Source organism: Pinus tabuliformis, chromosome 1_2, assembly GCF_031772625.1.
Source record: "Pinus tabuliformis cultivar Carrire ecotype Pingquan chromosome 1_2, CPIR1, whole genome shotgun sequence".
In the NCBI taxonomy this organism is placed as follows: Eukaryota; Viridiplantae; Streptophyta; class Pinopsida; order Pinales; family Pinaceae; genus Pinus; species Pinus tabuliformis.
In genome coordinates, this window is record NC_142298.1 from 907498092 (window position 1) to 907519405 (window position 21314).

At 36.8% G+C, this 21314-nt stretch overlaps 1 protein-coding gene across 1 annotated transcript; it reads left to right on the forward strand.

Annotated features, from left to right (window-relative positions):
- Positions 1-12540: 12540 nt before the first annotated feature.
- LOC149208890 (7-deoxyloganetin glucosyltransferase-like) lies at positions 12541-14792 on the forward strand. Its single transcript, XM_089396196.1, has 2 exons — positions 12541-13550; positions 13666-14792. Exons 1-2 carry the CDS (start codon positions 13055-13057, stop codon positions 14589-14591), a joined length of 1422 nt encoding a protein of 473 aa, XP_089252322.1. The 5' UTR covers positions 12541-13054; the 3' UTR covers positions 14592-14792.
- Positions 14793-21314: the final 6522 nt, after the last annotated feature.

The following is a 21314-nucleotide window of genomic DNA, read 5'->3' on the forward strand; positions in this document are numbered from 1 at the left end:
CTCGACAGGAGTCTCGATGTGTTGTGCCCTTAATGGACGAAGGGACAACTAGAGAATAGATTGGTAGCCGAGGTTCAGTGGCCAGATCGACTTGGAGCATTGATAGAGGCAGAAGTTGTAGATAGGAAGTTGAAGGACCTAGAAGGTATAGGGTACAACCGAGAGGAGATGAGAGAGCGCATTATAGCGAAATGGTCAAAGTATCTTGTTAAGGACAGATTGGATGTTGATGGAATGACACCGAGTCCCAGTTTTGTATCTTGTACTAGTAGATGTATGAGGGCCATTATCCCTTGTACGGGAGCCCTAAACTGTTGTATTATATCAGTTGGATTAATATAACAAAGTTGGATTGAAAAATTAAAAATTTGTCTATATTTGTGCATATGTGATTTACTGCTTTATATTTCTGCTGAATTAGCTTATGGTTGAGATTCTTGGTTTGGTAGCATCAGTGATTGTAAGACTCTAACCTAGACCGAAGGTCGTGGAAATTCAACATGGTATCAGAGGGTATTTAAGATACTTTGAGGGGAAGTGAATCAGAGTGTGCACATGGAAGCAAATCAGAGGGAGTTGTCGATGTCTAGATCATGGAGCAGAGGGTTCATCTGAAGACATGAAGATGTGGTCTTGACTAGCTTGGAAACAAGATTGGCTGGAAGTTATGGTGGATTGGTGGTGAGCCTGGTGAACAACAGTTGTTGTAGGGAAGATTGATGATCACGGAATTCTGTTGATTTGTCATGAATGGTTGGGACAACTCAAAGGTTTCTTTGGATTGGACGAGATCAGGTTGATCGATATGGCTTCATGTGGTGGACTATAGGTTGGCAAGCTAGAGTTTATATCAAATCATGATGTTTCATATCCGAGATTGGTGGGATTTTCACAAATAGTATTTGATCCAAGAGGATAAGTTCTTGCAGGATTGAGCTAGTGGAGATCATGTTGGCTCAGAGGGAGTCTAGCCTCAGAGGGAGGTTTAGGATCTTCAGGTTCATATGTGATGAGGAAAAGGCACTACCGAGATTGTCAGATTCATTCTTCAGGATATGTTGTAGCGATGGATGCTAGATGGGCTGGTGTCATCGTCAGATGATGGTTACCTCTTAGCCTTGGAAGTACCTCCCTCACTAAGAGGGAGTGTTTATTTTTTGTAGCTTGGGAGGTACTCCAAGCCCTAGTGTTCGAGGGTTGGAGGTCAAAGTGCCATAAGTAGGCTTGTGGACTTAGAACCTAAGCCTAGGGTTTTTCACCCATAGATGTTTGGGCCAAAACCATGATGAGTCTTTGACATGTGATGAATGAGGATGATAGCTCTTGGAAAGATGATTCTAACGCGACAAGAATCATTTGATTTTGAGTTGACATTGAGGAGTTATGAATTTTTGAAGTTATACGATGGAGTTTTCACACATGTGCTAAGGTCAGCTTAGTGTTAAGTTAACTTAACTAGTTATGGAAGCCCCTACATTGAGACATTATGAAGCCCCTCTTATTATTATATATAGAGGGTGAGTGTGAGGAGTTATTATCATCCAAGAAGTGCAACATAAGGACAACAAAAGGGAAATGTAGAAGGGGAAGAGGCCTTTGATTAGCTGTAGGAGACTAGGGAAGAACAACGAGGAGAAGAAGGGCCATTTTTTAGCCTCTTATGATTGCATTGAGGATTATCCCATGCTATAGCTAGGCGGAGGGTGTTAAAGGATGAACGCACGACTGATATGGATGCAACGAGGTGAGTTAAACCCTATTTTGTGTGGGCTATAGGTGTTGGAGCTTAACTGTGGTAGACCGGATACCATACCACCATAGGAAGGCATCCACGCAAGGCTATTTTGGGTATAATATGCCCAGAACAACAACAGAATAGGTGGGCACACTCCCATGGTTAGGTCACATTGATTGGAGGTTGTTTGGGTGATTTATTTAGGGTTGTTGCAACATGCAGATTGCCCTAACCAGGGATAAAAAAGATATATCAGAACTAAAGTTGAGTTTGCCTTGTGTTGGGTCATTCCTTTGACCAATTCTTGGATCATTTTGATGGGAAGTTGTAGGAGGCCTTAGGAGTTGTTTGAAGGAGCACACGTGGATTGTTGGGAGGCCTACCAAGCAGCCAAGGTGACAGTAGACACATCAGATTGGAAAGCAAGAGGACAACAACAAGGAGTGTTGTAGATGCTCCCTTGGATGATGAGTTGATGGTGTCCTAGGTGAAGGACATATTGATGTGCCCAAATTTGTGCAATATCTCCTCTATTGAAGAGAAAAGCGGAGATTGGTGGATTTTGTGGGAAGCCATGTGTAAGGGTCTCCTATGTGTGGGGATTCCCTAACTAGGTGCAGATGCTACAATGTGGATTTGGTCTCCCATGCATCGTTAGAGGGCAGCGTGAGTGAAAACCAAGTGTGGATGAGATTGAGAGCTTATGGTCTACTAGAGGACAACGTGATATTGTCCAAGTTGGAGATGAAGTGCAACACGTTGATGGAAAAAAGTGACTACTAGCTTGCAGTTGATGAGCTCAAGGATTGACGAATTAGAGAAGTAGTTGAGCAACCCTAGACTTGTATGTGGACAAGGACTTCTACAACAAATGATGGGAAGTCCTTCTAACTTGTGTTCATTGTGGGAGATGGACATCTTATAGTGATAGGTGGCAACCCTCCATGCCCTATGTTGGTCTTCATAAGAGTGCAGCACAGGAAGACCATAGTGGGTTGAAGTCCCTAAGTAGCTGAGGAGTAGCAGTGGACAGTTGAGAGTTGTTCACAAGTGGAGTTGTGAACAACTCGACAGGAGTCTCGATGTGTTGTGCCCTTGATGGATGAAGGGAAAACTAGAGAGTAGATTGATAGCCAAGGTTCAGTGGCCAGATGAGCTTGGAGAATTGATAGAGGTAGGAGTAGCATATCGAGAGTTGAAGGACCAGGAAGGTACAGGGTATGACTGAGAGGAGTTGAGAGAGCACATTATAGCTAGATGATCAGAGTATCTTGTTGAGGACAGATTGGATGTCGATGGACTGACACCAAGTTCGAGTTTTGTATCTTGTACTAGTGGATGTATGAGGGCCATTATCCCTGGTACGGGAGCCCTAGACTATTTTATTATATCCATTGGATTAATATAATGAAGTTGGGTTGAGAAATTAAAAAGTTCTCTATATTTGTGCATATGTGATTTACTACTTTATATTTTTGTTGTGTAAAGTAGTTTATGGTTGATATTCTTGGTTTGGTAGCGTCAATGATTTTAAGACTCTAACCTAGACCCAAGGTCATGGAAATTCAATGTAGGTAACCAGGCACATCCCTTCAGTCATAAAAAATGAGCAGAATGATGCACATCTTCAAGAAATTACATAGGACGAGGTTGAATCAACCATTAAGGCGATGCCCCTTAATAAGGCCCCAGGTCCAATGGATTCACCATCAAGTTCTTCCAATCTTGTTGGTCAATATTTAAGGAGGATGTTTGGATAGTAGTACAAGAGTACCAAAGAGAGAAAACCATTCTCAAAACATTGGATGCCACATTATTATCATTGGTCCCAAAATAGGAGAAAGAAAATGATCCCGGTGAGTATTATCCAATTTCCTTGTGCAACATAGTGTATACAGTTATAACCAAGATTATAGCCAACCAGCTTAAACTTCTCCTTCCTAAACTTATCTCTCCAGAGTAGACAAGATTTGTAGAAGGAAGATAAATTCTTGATGGAATAATGATGGTCCATGAGGCCATCTACTCATTGAATATTACTAAAAACACAAGTATGGTGCTTAAGCTAGACTTTTATAAGGCAAATGAAAAACTTAATTGGGACTTCATGTGTTCCACTTTAAGAGCATGTGGATTTTCAAATTACTGGATTACATGGGTATAAAACCTGGTTTCCTTGGCATCCTTTTCAATCTTGATCAATGGCCCATTGTCCATACCCTTTTAGTTCTCCACGGGAATTTGGCAAGGGGATCCTCTTTCCATTTTGTATTCACTATGGAAGTGGAATATTTGGGGCATCTTTTCAAGATGATAATTACTAAGAATAGATTGAAAGGACTCTGATTGTATCAAGAATACTTGCCCCTAACCTATCAACAATTTTTTATGACATGATGGACCTAGGTTTACCATTGGTGTAGGAAGCGAGGACTTTCAATAAGAGCATAGTTTTTATTTTTCTAATATTATGAATGTGTAGAGACACATTGCCAAAATCTTGGAAATCTAGAGAAGAAAAATCCCTTCAAAATAAGTTGGCTCCCTTCTAGTAGATAGCTCTCTCCTCTATAGCATGTGGGAAGAGTTGCTAACAAAATTTCTACAACAAATTAACAAGCTAGACCTATAGATATCTAAGTCCTCCTCAAAGCTTTGTTAAAAGCTCTACATGTGTATCTATATTTTGCAATGATGGATCTCATGTTAATTCTTCAATAACTATGGAGAATTGAACAAGCCTTCCTATGAGGAGGATCTATATTGGAGGTGAAATGGCCTCTAGTAGCTTGGAATAAAATGCGTGGCAAAAAATGAAGGCATGTGTAGATCTACATTACCCCACAAACATGGCCATGACTCTTGGGGGAGAATTTTGGTGGATATGGCTTCAAGGAGGGATGGATCTCTTAAAATATATATGGACACATAAAGATGCCCCTACAATCCCCCCTCAAAAATTGATTATATTAAGTGTATTTGTCCTAGAATTGTTGATCTGGACACTAACAAAGAATCATATTCACAATAGCTACTTATGGTTAGTCAAGAATGGGATATCAATGTTATTTTGGGAGGCTTCATGGAAAATTTTGGTAATTATAGGAAATCAAGTGGAACTTGAACAAATTAGAATACAAATGAATTCCTAGGGAAAATTCAAAAGAGAGGATTATAAGGAGGAGGATACACATGATCACCATTGGCGTAAATGGATTGCCTCAAAAAATTGGAATCCCAAACAAACTAAAGAAATTTGGTGAAACTTATGGAAGGATATATAACAGTTGTTGGATCCCTATCTAATTTGAATATGATAAGATCGAATGTGGTTATTGTTCTAAGGGAACCTTCTCTGTTAAATAATATTATCAACTAGAAGTAGGTCATCATGGCAGTAGGTAGAGGAGTTATGGATAAAAATTTGGAAACAAAATTTTTGGCCGAAACTCTCAATATTTATTTGGTTGTTAATACATAAAATTCTCACATGGGACAATATTCAGAAGCAGAATCTCCAGGGACCGTCCCATTTCCCTCTCTATTTACTGAATAGTGAAACTTTAGAGCATTTTTTTAGCCTTTGTTCATTCTCTCAGGGACTTTAGAAGAATATGGGGATTGCCTCTCTAGATTAGATTGGATTTTGAAGAGTCATCAAAGCACTATAAGAAATTGAAGGATGCAAGATTTTAATAACCCTATCCTCAATTGTATTTGGAATGTCTCCCCTTGTTTCCTCCTTTGGGGCATCTCGAAGGAAAAAATAGGAGGATATTTAAAGGAGGTGCATCGTCTGAAGAAACCACATGGAAAACCTTTGTCAAAAATGTTAAGTAAATGGTTCTTTCACTAAAATGATTGACCCAGGATTGATAGGATTCAAGAGGTGGATGTAGGATTCCATGAGAATGGTTTCCCTCTATCCTTGAGGGTGTCTCCTTTGTAGCCCCCTTTCTTGTTGTCATTTCTAGCCCATTCAGTTGGTGCCCACCCCTTGCCACATCCATGAAACTCAATTATGATGGTGCAGCTAAGGGTAAACTCAACCCTACTAGTTATGGAGGTATAACTAGAGACCATACATGCATGCATATGCTCATATTTTTAGGGAAAATTGACATTAATACTAATAATGCAGTGGATTTATCAAGCCTAAGAATAATATTGGAATATGCCAAGAATTAAGGTTTTCAGAACATCTTTATAGAAGGGGACTCTTAGATTATCGTTGATGTGGCCTGTTGATCAACATCACAAATTCATAAGGTATCAGAAATCTTGAGATTGCAATCCATGTTATACATCTCAACTTGAATACCCTAGATCTTATCCCCACCCATATAAGGTGAATATGAAATATTGTTGTAGACTTCCTAGAAAATTATGGATGTCTTGATATGTCTATACCTTTGGTAGCATCTTGTTGTTTTTCACTATCTCCTATCAAAAGAGCCTGCTAGAAAAGTATTCAGAAAGATTTTCCTTCCCTATATGGGGTGACAAATACAGAGAGTGGGGGTGGGGGCTACAAGTCATTATCATCTCACCTGAACAACAATTCTGGAAATGTGACACCATGCCCCCAACAAGTGTAAGGAAACAATCAAATGTTACAATGTTTTGTGGCTATACTTGCATGCAAGGATGGCAAGGACCTACAAGAAGAACCATTATGCCTGTGAAAAAAAAGATGGCCATAATGAGGAGCATGGAGAGTTTAATGAGCGTACAAGGATAAAAAAAAACCCGTAAAATTAGGGAAATTATAGATTTAAGCTTTTGAGACCTGTTGATAGAGCCCTAACACGAAAATTTTAATGGTGGGGAGGAATATAACTAGGAAGGAAATTGGAGAGATTTGAGGTTTAGCACCCAACGAGGGGTAACGTTGTGGGAGATTCATCTGGTGGCTATGTAGGAGGTGGAAAATGTTGGACCTCTTGTCATTGGTGGATGTGTGCTCACAAGAATGCAGAGTAAGTTACAAAATCTACACTCAAAGAAGGATTCTATTTTTTGTTGGTAGTTTCACGCATTTGATGAGGAAACTTTTAGTTATTCATCCAGGTAACATCTATCACTCCACCTAATTTCCTTCTTTTGGGCATGTTTACTATCTATCTAAATTGAATGAATTTTTAAGCAATATATGGTTTGTTGTGTGGATTTTGTTGTTCCCTGCATATATGCGCTTTTGTACCTTTATTATTTCTCTACGATCGAGTTGAAAGTGGAGCTATGTGTGGAGTCTAAAGGGGAAACGGTTAAGAATTTTCTCGGTGGGGAACATGTGTATTGGGAATGGTGTTGGTTTTTTATTCTTTGTAGGTTCTAGGGTATAATTTATCCTTGAATTTTGGTGTGGTATGTCTAATGTGTATAACCTCACCACAAATGGGTGAAGTTGGGCTTGGTTAGTGCACTTGTTGACTGAGAGGTGACACGTGTTGGTGTGGAATTACTTTGGGAGTGATTGTGATCTTCAAGAACTTTTAGTGGTGTGGGTTGAGAGGAGAGGATGTACTTGTCCTCTTATTTTCATGTGGGAATGGTGGTGCTTTTATTGTCTTTCCCTAGTCTAGGGTCTAAACTTTGGAGACTGGAGCTAGTGGGGAAGAAAACGAACATTTATTTGGTATTATGAAGTTGATATAGATATAAGATAGAAATAAGTGTCAATTAGCATTTACCCCACTAGCCAAAGAAACTCGTATTGCACATAGATGCTCATATATTTTAGTCTAGGTCTCGAGTATTGTTTCCATAATATTGAGGGAGAGAGGCCATGTGAGGAGAGGAGTTTCCTACTATGAGGAGTAAGACCATAGAGGAAACTCATGATTATAGAACATAGTAGTAGGATTTGCAATGAGGTATAGGGAGCAGATTCCTATACATGTGTACAAAGAATTGACTTGGTAGGAAGGGGAAGCCTCCTCTCAAAGAACATCCCTTTTAGATTCTGAAATGATGGTGGAGTGGAGAACATGGATCTTGGACAAGAGGGATACATGATGTCGAGAAAATTGGTATATGTAAACAGTGGAATTGTATGAGCAGATGAAGTTCCTCTTAAGATGCATTCTATTGGACAACCAAGGGTTGACCTACTACAAACCTTTGATAATATGCATGGACATCTAAAACACTACGGTTGCAAGTTAGAGATGATGGATTGCAATTTGGAGAGGATTGAACAACATCTCGACATTCCTATAGCAATGATTAGACCCTCAGTAGACCCAATAACCCCTTATCCTTGTGGCAAGATCAGATTCTGAACCAACTCCTTGATTATGTGATGGACCATGTTTATGGATTTCTTTTTGTAGAAGATTATGATTATGGCGAGGTAGGACAATATCCTAGCATATACGTGTTTGGATGAAGTTATGTTAGTTAAATTTTGTCTCTTATGTCTCTTCGAAGGGTACAATTTTGGGTATGTTATGGTCTCCCATGTGAGAGATCAGTATGACATATGGCCACTTCTAATGTGTTCTCCTCTTGTTGAGGCAATAGAATTCACTCTACAAAAAAAACAAAGAATTTAATTGGTTAATATAATTTATATTTAACATTATCTATTGGGTTTAACTTGGATTGTTGGGAGGAATCATTAAAATCCTCCCCACCTAGCTTCAATTCTAGCAACTAAGATGATCAACATTAATGTAATGGCTTGCAACCTTAGTAGTGATAATGAATAGTTCCTCAAGGGTGAAATAGAAAAATTAATGAAAGACAATAATAACAATAGTAATTCATCTCATCTCACACTAAGAGGTTGCCCCTCACTCTCAAAATCAATTACTCTTCTAATAGAAACATGTTCATTCCTCATATGAAATATACAAATATTTTCATATATATATATATATATATATATATATATACAAAAGTGATATTTTACAAACATAATATATAAAATTTGTGTACTTAAATTTAAAATTCCTACATGTGAAGTTATATATAGATATATATATATATATATATATATATATATATACACACACACACATATATATAAGGATCTCGATCTTCACTTATGATTGAATGGGTTCTTTATTACCTCTTGTTTAGAGTCACACTTTCCACCTCATGTGTGCTTCATTATTCTATGTCTAGGTTTCACTAGTTAACTTGCACATACTCACTAGTTTCTAACACACATTAGCATTCTCTATTGCTATCTACTACACACACACACTCTTCTTTCACTATTAATACTCTCACACAATGTCATCCACTTTTTCACTACACACACTATGTCAATATGGGTCCCTTCATTGGGTTGTGGTCATTCTGAATTCTTCAAAATGGGTATGTATTCCATACATTTGGAATATCTTGATACCACTTCTATTCCTTCTCATAATTGTTGGCAATTACGTAGTTCAACCACCAAATAAAAAATTTAAACATTAAATTAAGGTAAGATAGGAAACTTATCAAATCTCCTTACAACTTCCCCAAACATTAAAATTTGTCTTCACTACATTTTCCCTTAACTTTAACAATATATTAAATATAAATATTTATACTAAATACCATTCAACAAAATATCCATGTTATCCATTCAACATTATCCATGTTAATTACAAATTATAAAATTTTGAAAATTCAAAATAGTGTTACATAACCTCCCAATGAATAAATTTTCACCTTAATGCCATATAGAAAAATAATGCTTAATCATCATTTTACATCGCACAAATTATCGATAAAATAACTAAGATCTAAGAAAGCAAAAGGGATATGCCATCACCACAAAGTTGCCAAATGGATCAAATTTAAAAGGGCAAATCAAATGCAAGTCCAATATCTACTTACATCAACACCCTTATTTGCTCTTACATTTTCTTTCCCAATCTTTTTATAACAATATCTAAACTTAAAATTATTATTTTTTATAAGAATAATAAAAACAGATATGTTATTAACTAAAGACTTTCACATGCTACCAAGTTTTATGCATATTTAATTTTTTGATAACTAGATGAGATACACATTTACTTAATTTAGTGATAGCTAGATTATAAAAACAAATATCTTATTAACTAAAGACTTTCACATACTACAAAATTTTATTATGCATATTTAATTTTTTGATAGCTAGATGACATACACATTTAATTAATTTAGTGATAACTAGATGGAACATGTGAGACATAGTTTTTATAAAACAAAATATAAATGGAACATGTGAGACATAGTTTTTATAAAACAAAATATAAATGCATCTTATTGCTGTACAGTTTAATTGGGTTATTATTCTAATTTAAATTAAAGTTGTTTTTAGTGTGATTTTTTAAAAGTTTTTGGTGGGTTTTTTTGGTTTAATTTTTTTAAAATTTGGTAAGAATTTATTAAAATTATAAGTTTGATAAGTAACTCTTACACAATTTAAATGTTATAAATTTTTTTTATTAAAAAATCAGTTTAAATAACACAAATCAAAATTTCACCTCAAAATTTTCCACAAAATTCTAACAACAAAAATCTAAAAAATTAAATCCAATTTAATACATAAAACTTTTGCAAATTCTATCAAAAAAATTTGATACATAACAAATTCTATCCCAACAAAAATCTAAAAAATCAAATCCAATAAAATTTAATACATAAAACTTTTGCAAATTCTATCCAAAAAATTTGATACATACGTTTACAAATTCTATCCCAAAAAAACTGTAATCCTTAACTCATTCTACATCCCTGAATCCACTAAAATGGATGGAATATTGATTTAAAAATTACAATTAATTGTTGAAATGACAATTTGAAAATTGCAAATAATTGCAGAAATGGCAACTTGAAAATTGCAAATAGATATTATAAAGATTCGCATAGATATAGATGTGACAGTAACAAATAAGCAGTCTGCCACCAAACCATAAATGCACAAAGATATATATATATTATTGTATGGGACTATTTATTATTTTGAAAACGAAAGTGGATGGATGCGAAATTACAGCGCACAATGGTTTTCTAACTTTGATATGTGAGGGTTTTTTATTATTAAGATAGTTTTTTATTATGAAAATTGTTTCATATTACTATGTTTTACGTTTTCTTTGTATTGATTTTAAATATAATATTGTGTTATGATAATAAAGAATTTAATTTGTTATATATATATATATATATATTTTATTCAAGTTTTTTTAGGATTTTTTTATTTTCGTGTGTAGGAAGAGAAAGTAGTACAAGATTTGAATTCAAAATTTTCAAGTCGATGACATTTTATTTCTACAACCATCAACACATAAATATAATATTTGTGTATAAATTTCTTTTACAAATGATTAAAAAGTTAAAATATTTTATTATTTTAAAAAATGAAAGTGTATGGATGCGAAATTACAGCACACAATGATTTTTCTAACCTTGATATGTAAAGGTTTTTTATTATTAAATTCTGATTTGATAGTTTTTAATTATGAAATTTGTTTTTTATATTATACTTTGACGCCTTTGTTTTATTGATTTTAAATCTAATACTTTTGACTTAATAAAAAAAAAATTCTCAATATAATTTAGATTTAACATTATTTAAAAAAATTATTAAAAATAAATTTTAGCTTCTCAAAACGAATAACATTATTTATATTTTTTTTCCATAATTTAAATTTTATATTATATAAATTTTTACACACTTCAACTATTATTTTTGTAAACATAACTCTTCAAATATTATCTCGTGCGAACACAATATTTGTACACTATCCTAACACGCTTATATCTAAAATTTCAAATTTCTATCCTTTTTTTTAATTAATTTTTATAAATAAATTTACCTATAAATAAGTCTTATTTTTTAAAATTATTAACATATATAAAATAAAATAAAAAAGTATACATATAATCTTAATTTAAAAATATAACATGATTAAAAATATAATAGTTTAATATAAACTAATATTTAAGTGTTATTTGTTTGAAAAAAATTGGTTTATATTTTGCTTTAATTTGTTTAGAATTGAATAGAAATTTAATGAAATCACAAGTTTGATACATAACTTTTCCTAATAAAAATGTTTAAAAAAAATTGAGGAGACTAAATTTATATATAATAAAAAAACCAGTTTAAACAATACAAATCAAAATTTAATCATAATTAAATTTATATAATAAAAAAACCAATTTAAATAATATAAATCAACTTTTAACAATAATTTTTTGGAAAAATTTGCACAAAACTCCCCACTATCACACTTTAAAAATATAAAAGATCTTAAAAATATAAAAGATCGGATCTCAATGATAAATGAATTGGATAAATTTATTTATTTATAAAATCAACGGATAAGCGTGGGCGGCGGAACCATTACAAGTTTGATACCTAACTTTTCCTAATAAAAATGTTTAAAAAAAATTGAGGAGACTAAATTTATATATAATAAAAAAACCAGTTTAAACAATACAAATCAAAATTTAATCATAATTACATTTATATAATAAAAAAACTAATTTAAATAATATAAATCAACTTTTAACAATAATTTTTTGGAAAAATCTGCAAAACTCCCCACTAGCACACTTTAAAAATATAAAAGATCTTAAAAATATAAAAGATCGGATCTCAATGATAAATGAATTGGATAAATTTATTTATTTATAAAATCAACGGATAAGCGTGGGCGGCGGAACCATAGCAAGGTCATATGGCAAAGGCTTTGACCTGGTGTACATTGTAAATTTGGGATTCGATATATCTATGTCTACCTCGGCTGTCATGGTCATATGGCAAAGGCTTTGACATGGTGTACATTGTAAATTTGGGATTCCATATATCTGTGTCTACCTCGGCTCTCAGATTCCTGATCAGCCATCCCGTTTTGCTTACCACCCACTCTCATATTCCTGATCACCCATACCGTTTTGATTACCACCGGCCTGTTCCTTTAGACAGGGCACTCTGTTTGAATCTAATGAAAACTGGTATTCGAATCGTATCCACGGATGGTATTTGAGTCTTGTTTCCACTCATGGTATTTGACTATTTGATTATGATATGCATACCATATAATCCATGCTATCAATCCAATCCAATCCATCCATAGATTATTCCTCAATTTAATAAAGAGTTTTCTTCTTTCTTTAGTTGTGTTGCGAGGCCCTTCTTTCTTTTCCTATGTTGTGAGGCATTCACTGTGTTGTGTATTCTCTGTTGAATGTTTAATTACACCCTTCACTGTGTTGAGTATTCTCTGTTGAATGTTTAGTTACATCTGTATGTTTTTTCTACTCATGCTCCTAAATCTTAACCCCTGAGATCTGGATCACTGTTTCTCTACGCTACATAGCGCCATGAATACACGACCTCATGCTGTTATGCTCCCTTTCCCTGCTCAGGGTCACATTCAGGCCATGATGCAGCTCTCTAAGATTTTATATGCTCGAGGCTTCTATATCACCTTCGTCATTACCGAATACATACAAGAGCGCTTCGTCGCATCCGGATCTGTGGACTCTGTTAAATCTTGGCCTGGATTCAGATTCGAAGCTATTCCAGACGGCCTACCTCCGGAGCATGGCCGGACCTCCAACATACCGGAGCTATGCCGGTCCTTCACCGATAACGGCCCTCTGCATTTGGACAACCTGATTGACAAGTTGAAACATTCACAACCAGACGTTCCTCCAGTTACATGTATTATCTCAGACGGTGTTGTCTCCTTTCCACAGAAAACCGCGAGGAAGCTCGGAGTTCCGAGAGCATGCTTCTGGACTGCCAGTGCTTGCGGTTTCTGCCCTTTCTTCTTCGCCCCTCTTCTGGTTGAAAAGGGTTATATTCGTGGCAGAGGTATATTAGCTTCCTCTCCCAACTGTTTTAGCACTGCACTCATTTCTGGTACCGACTCCCTATAAATTCCTCATGTCAAACACAGCTCGCTTGCTTATGCTATTGTGTGCTGCAGATGATGACAAATGTTTAACAGATGGATGCATGGAACAACTAATCACCTGCATCCCTGGAATGCCCCCATTGCAAGTCAAAGATCTGCCCTTCTCCTTGCGACACAAAGACATGTCGGAGATCCTTATACGTGAAGTGCAGGCCGCACCGGAAGCCGATTTTGTATTACTAAATACCTTTGATGAGCTTGATCGTCCTATACTCGACGCACTCCGAGAAAGACTTCCAGCTTTGTATGCTATAGGCCCTCTTGTTTTACAGGCAGAATCTGGAAATGATAAAATATCTGAGAGCTCTGCAAGTTTGTGGACCGAAGAAACTGAATGTGTGAAATGGTTGGACTGCCAGAAGCCCAGTTCAGTTATTTATATTTGCTTTGGAAGCTTAGCTGTTATGACTGACCAGGAGCTCTTAGAGTTAGCGTGGGGTTTAGAGGCTAGTGGGCAGCCTTTTCTGTGGGTTATTCGTCCTGATCTCATTCATGGCCACTCTGCTGTGCTGCCATCTGAGTTTTTAGAGAAAGTGAAGGACAGAAGTTTCTTGGTGTCATGGGCGGCTCAGATGAAAGTGCTATCACATCCTTCAGTGGGAGGGTTTCTGACCCATAGTGGATGGAATTCTACCCTGGAGAGTATCTGTGCTGGTGTACCCATGATATCATGGCCCTTCCTTGGCGAGCAGCCGACTAACAGGAGATTCGTTAGCGGAGTGTGGAATATTGGAATGGCAATGAATGAAGTTGCGAGGAGAGAAGATGTGGAAGACATGGTAAGGAGATTGATGAGTGGGGAGGAAGGGAAGCAAATGGGGAAGAGAATTGGCGAGTTGAGAGATGAGGCGATGAGAGCAGTGGGAAAAGGAGGATCTTCCTACGCCAACATGGAGAAGTTTCTTAAGGAAATAAAGATGGGATTGATAGACTCTTGATGCCTGTCATTTGCTATACGATTTTTGGATAAAAATCAGATCATGTGTGTAAAGATCTGAGATTCAGAAATATTCTCCCCACACATATATGAGGAAGATATATCAGATCTTGAAGATAGATAAGATGCTTGTGATGTTTCGGGTATAAAAATAAGCACTTGTAACTCTTTTATTTATAATCAAATATTCATATCAAATGAAGGGACAAAAGCATACAACAAATGGAGAGTAAAATCTTATTTATCATCTTACAGAAATCCATTGAGCGCGTAGATAAATAAAAGAACCAATTGCATGTATCTCATTACATCCTATACAGAACCCCTTATTACATTTCAAGAAGTGGTGGTGGTGTTGTTGTTTACGGATTCTAGAGATCAGTAACATAGTAGTAGTTGTTGTCTACGGATTCTAGAGATCAGTAACATAAGAACATTTATAAATATAAATACTGGTTGTATGCATCTCTTTTTATATATAAACCTTGACATTAACTGTCCAACTTTTGTGATCAAAGCTCTTAACATTTATATCTAAACTCCTGACCATGACTGTTAAATTATGTTAATTTATGTGGATGAAGTTTGCAGGTGGTTCTTCAATACTCACTTCAAACAAAGCTTTCTAAAACATTTTACTGTTTGATTACTCTGAATATATAAATAAGAATGTGTAAACGATATCATATAGTTTAACTTCTTTATAATAATAAAGATAGATTTTATAGATGACTCTCCTTCCTTCTGCTTTTCAATTTTTTCAAACAAAAAGCTGTGTTTCTAGTGTTGAAATACAACCAAGAAGGTCTTAATGTTAAGAATGTCACTCTCAAATAGACTAAAAATATAAGATGAACATCGCCACTCTCAGCAACAAAATAGAATCCCCTGTAACCATAATCAAGATTCTCGGAAAAACTTAATATACACCAAATTAAATTTGTCCTCAAATAGATTGCTTGTTCACTGTTAACCTTTGCCATAGCATTAATACCAATCTGTATAAAGAAAACTAATCTTCTTCAGCGCTTCCGCTGTCCAACCAGATTAACAATAGTTCATGCACACTAATACCATAAAGAAAAATACTCTGTTCTTGCACAGTGCTGCTTGTCATTCAACCACATTAACAATAATTCTTCTCTCAACGCACTACACACAGAAAATATTGCATGGACAAATACGTCTCTCACACCTGTACTTCACAACACTGCTTAAACGCCACCGCTGCATTTCTTTATCTCTGCAACTCTAGCTCAAAGGCCACAGTGTATCCCAATCTATGGTTGGGCGGAGAGTTGCAATCCCCGACTCAGTTGCCCAGTCTTAGTTTGAGATAAGTATCTCTCATGCTTGATTTGTCTAATGAATTTCAGATTATGCTTGTTGAACTAATCTGATGCCATTGAATGTACGAGGCATGATCTTTTATATGATTGTTTATTTGGATATGGATATTGTCTTTGATATTGCATGAATGTTAATGACGTGTGATGGAACTCATGTTTGATGAGTTGATTGAACATAAGATACTCAACACTTATGTAAATGAATCAACATGATGACCGATTGGTCTTAACAAGAAATGTTGGGCTGGGAAGTTGTTCAGGAATGAATTGACTGCATTTACATATATCGATCCCCGTGCAATGAAAGAAAATAGTTATAGGCATGCGAGCTTAAACCCTGAAACATACATATGCGTAGCTATGTGAGCAATTTATGTGAACAACCTAGGTTCCTCTCAACATCACGGCTGTGACCATAGCCCACAAATTTAAAGACAACTCTGTTGAACCAGTCATAGGAAGATGTATGTCTCTTTATATATATATATCGCATGGGATTGATGGGATATTGTTCCTTGATTGCCTTAGTTTCTACTGTACTAAATGATCTGGGAGTATTAAGACTCCTCTAGTAACTATCTAAACCATGGGAACGATCCGTAGGTAGACCTGTGTGAAATTCTGGAAGATTAACCCCTGTTTCCTGTAGATTACGCGTAAGAAGTCAGGCCTAATTACCAGGTAGATTGCCATGTGTTATAGAGGTCATTGCAGGCTTACGTATGCATATTACAGTGCACAGGAACATGTGGTTACTGAGCCTTCGTATACATATAGTAGAAGACTGAGAAGCATGGGTATATGTACATTATTGGAACCAATAATAAACCACTGTGAGTAATAACTGGGCACTTTTTTTGTTGAAATAGGCAACCTACAGCCATGTAGGCATCTTAGAACTAGGGGCTATTCGATGTGGTTCTCTTCTTTCAAGTGTGTCAAATAGAGGTTGTTGTTACGTAGTTGAATGTTTGAAGAGGAGAAAAGGTCTTGTTGATTGCTCAATGACAGGGTATGGAGGTTGCTTATGTCCAATTAAGGAGGCAAGCAACTGTTAGTGAGGATGACGGATAATATGCATATAGATATACATTGTTGGCTCTGTTGGAGAGTCTTAATTTCCATAGAGGTAATTCTGGTCATAAAATTGCAATTTAGGTCTAGAGTGACCTACAAGCCTGAATGCTATCGACAGGCTTAGTGCATACAACTATGTAACGAGTATCATATATGAGCAAGAAACCCTAATGGATACCATCAGTCACTAAGGTATTGTAGCTCGTGAGGTCACATCTCTATGAAAACACAAGGAGGTAAGAGCAGATAACTATATTAGTATCATCCATAGATAACTAAGAAGTAGGTCAAAAATGAACAGAGAATACAATCAATGGCCACTCAACAGTGGGAGTATCTCAAACACTCCTAGAGCTAAAATGTTCTAAAAGTAGAAAGGGCATCCATGTCCTCGACAATGAATGTGAAGCCATTGTTGCAAAACATGTTGATAATCGTTGAAGAGTAGGCTTCAATGTATTGCTGCATGATTACAAACTAGTGTAAGTGAGGATGCCTATTTTGTCCTCATTGAAGTTATGGGCAAGCAGGAAGATTGAATTGAGCCAAGATCTTCCTTAGAGATGAGAATGTCTCAAATACCACCTAACAATGCCATATATTCGACTTAATAAGTGCCTCTATGTCAGTAGATCTGTTAGATCGTGCCCTCAGCCAGCTGGTGTTTTTGTCACCACTATAGCCATTGTTTTAGTTGGGGCACATAAGCATTCTGATTTGGAAATATTTGTACCTTAATAAGTGCCTCTGTGTCAGTAGATCTGTTAGATCGTGCCCTCAACCTGATGGTGTTTTTGTCAGCACTATAGCCATTGTCTTAGTTGGGGCACATAAGCATTCTGATTTGGAAATATTTGTAAACGTCTTGGTCAACTGGGGTGTTAAATTCCTAAGGATAAGGGCATCTTTCTAATGGATTTATGCCCAGTTACAGGTGTTTCGAACAAGACTGTTCAATTGATAGAGTAAGATGGTAAAAAACTTCTGCCATGATTACGTCATGTTCTACTCGTGAGGGAATATAAGAGGTTATTGGCAGCAGGATGCAAAGTCTCTTGGTCTGGTTTGTTTTTGTTTAAAGCAGATATTGGTATTGCACTAGTTCAACAATTTCTCCTCTGTTTTGGATGCTTATTGAAAAGAAAATAGACTCCTATTTCATGCACACAACGTAACCCCTTAAAATCCCTAAAATATATCATTGATCTCAGTAACGAGTAGACCGAAATGCTCCCTTGTCAGCTATGAATAAAAAATAGATAGGTTGTTCTAACCAAGATCTCCCTTGTACATTATTGTGCTTCTCATTCATTACTCTTAACTATTTGAGGGTTAGGATACCACAACAGTGAAGTGGCATTAGAGCAGCATGCCACGTGGGACTGGTACGTCAAGGTGACAATGGTAGAGCTAAATAATGAAACAGCATGGGCATGTTGGCATGTCAAGGTGACGAGATGAACACAATACAATGTTAGGATACCACAACAGTGAAGTGGCATTAGAGCAGCATGCCACGTGGGACTGGTACGTCAAGGTGACAATGGTAGAGCTAAATAATGAAACAGCATGGGCATGTTGGCATGTCAAGGTGACGAGATGAACACAATACAATAATGTTGTTTAATTCTAGTTTAAAAGTAAAAAAAAATCGGAACTTATAGATCCTATTCTCATGACTACACTATTCTCACGACTATACAATGGGAATTGACTCTTCATATCACCTCTTTTTATTGGGGTGAATAACGGGGCGTTATAGTTAATATGAATATTGACCGGTTTAATTTTTATAGATACAGTGTAAATTTAAATTGACATAATTTTCATATTTGAAAATTTAAAAATATATGATATGGAAAAAATTATCATAATAATTTTTAAAAATTTACTCACCAAAATATAAAATAGTTAAAAATTTTGATTTTTCACCTAATGATACCAAATAACATATTTAGCTAGACTCTTTGCCCCTTTAAATAGGTTATATTTCACATCAATATCATGGCTAAATACCATGGATTCTCATAAACCTGGAGCTCAAAACCAGCTAGTAAATTGACCTAGTCAAGTTTACTTGAACTATCCAACAAAAATGACCTAGTCTAACTTATAAACGAAATAGACCTTTTCATCGGAATCTCACAAAACATTTTCAAGATAGAATGTGATTTTTCATTGTTTAAAATGCATTTTTGAATGCATAAATGGATTCAACACCTTGAAAAACCCCTCCAACATTTCATTTCTTTTATGTGGTTCACTGACTCCAGAGCTCAGTGTGTCTAAGGTAGAGCCCCGAAGGAATCAGTGTTGTCGGCTCATTTCGAAGCCCCGAAGGAATCAGTCCTATTCGTTCATTTTGGAGCCTCTCATTTCCTAGCCTAACCCTAAGTGTAAGGTCCTTGAGCGTGAGCGTGTTCGGGCACTGGGCGAGTCAACGACAGGCGCGTGGGTGAACGACGGGCACGCGGGCGCATGAAGTGGGTGCGGGCTACACGACGGGCGGACGAGGTCTGCACGACGGGTGGGCGCGACGACACGGGAATGCGACGAAAGACTAAACAGCAGTGCGACGATACTTGGAGCGTTGCGACACTTAACAAAAAAGCGTGGAAGCGATGGGAGTTTATACCTTGGCATGAGGAGCCTTGCACGAAGGCAAGGCCGACTTACATGATGCACATTGGGGGCGTGTGTGGAAGCATGTTTGGGGGTCGGCTGGAGTGCCACCTCCCATGCTAACACATGTATATATTACCCTTGCGCAGATTCAATTGGAGCAAGCAACTCGCACTTGGAGCTCGCATTACAAGAGAGGTAAAGGGGTAAAGTGCGCAGTCCATAAGTGGAATGCGCATAGCTCATGCGCAGTTCTAAAAGGACGCAGGTTGATCTTCACTTAGAGCCGATTGTGGGTTGGGCGAGGTGCGCCCAAGATTATTCTAAGTGTTGTTTTGTGCCGGGTTTGGTTAGAGTGTCTTGGTGACTCGGGTGAGCACCCACTCTTGTGCAAAACGTGCACATGTTCATTGTAAAAGGCTGATTTGCCTGTGTTGTAAAATATTCTAAGTATTGGCTTGGAGCTTGCCAAGCATTACTTGTATGATTGTATTATGAAGAAAGATTGCTTATAATATATATTTTCGGGCAAACTTGTTCGGGAGTTGCCCCTCCCCTTTATACTGTGCAATTGTTATTGTCTTTTATAATTGCTATGGATAATGAATGAGTATGGGCTTCATTGGTATAAAGGATAAATGCATGTTTACTTGGTTGCGAAACACAAACTAAGTAAGGACAAGTGAATTAGGCGTAGTCCATGAATGTTAGTATTGGTGAAAAGAAAGCGTTCGGTGGTGCCGAACCTCGCTATAAGCGGTTGGAAGACTACTGCAGGTGTAGGGATGTGACATGTGGTATTAGAGCAGGCTGATGACCGGGTTGACGATGAAGTGCTGATCCCACTGCACTATCGTGACATGTGGTATCAAAGCTTGGTTTGAGCTGGTGTTGGAGAAAGGTTTGCTCATAAAGGTTTGAAGCCGTAGAGCAAGGTTGCTCGTGACAGTGGAAAGGGTGCTTGCAAGTGAAGGAAAACGTTTCACACAAGTGGAACAAGGGTTGGTTCTAATTGCAGGTGACTTGGTGAAGCTGTTGGATGGTCGAAACTAGATTGCAAAGGAGAAAGAAGCTGTTAGAGATGGCAGCTGAATCTCAGGCTGGGTCTAGTCATGTTGTGAAAGATACTACTATTGGGTTCATTGAGAAGGTGTTGGAAAAGATGGAGGATATGGAGACTTCTTGGGATAAGAAGATGGAATTGTTCGCTGAAGAACAAGAGGCCAATTCGAAGATGAAGGAAGAGCTCGATGAACTCCGAACACAACACGATGAACTCCGGACACAATATGAGTACACTGATCTTATGTGTACACAACTTGAAGTAAGGGTCAAGGAGGTTGAAGAAGCAAGGGATCAGGGTCTTGCAGAGATCGTGAACTTGAAGAAAACTCTTGACGAAGCCAAGGATGAGATCACGGTGTTGAAGAGGGCCGTGAGGCATAACTCAGGTGGAGGAGTGCCTCATGTAAAGGTTAAGGAACCGGAATCTTATGATGGTACAAGGAATGCAAATACTCTTGGTAACTTTCTATGGGACATGGAGCAATACTTGGAACGGTTGGGTCTATCTGATGATGAGACAAAGGTCAAGGTAGCTGCTCAGTTCTTAACAAAGGATGCTAAGATGTGGTGGCGAAGGAGGTTGGATCAGATTGCCAACGATAGTGCTGATG

Excerpts from the sequence above, each read along its gene's own strand:
- LOC149208890 (XM_089396196.1), top strand. The coding sequence starts at position 13,055 with ATGAATACACGACCTCATGCTGTTATGCTCCCTTTCCCTGCTCAGGGT. Across the intron at positions 13,551-13,665 it reads GGGTTATATTCGTGGCAGAG|ATGATGACAAATGTTTAACA; the intron begins GTATATTAGCTT and ends TGTGTGCTGCAG.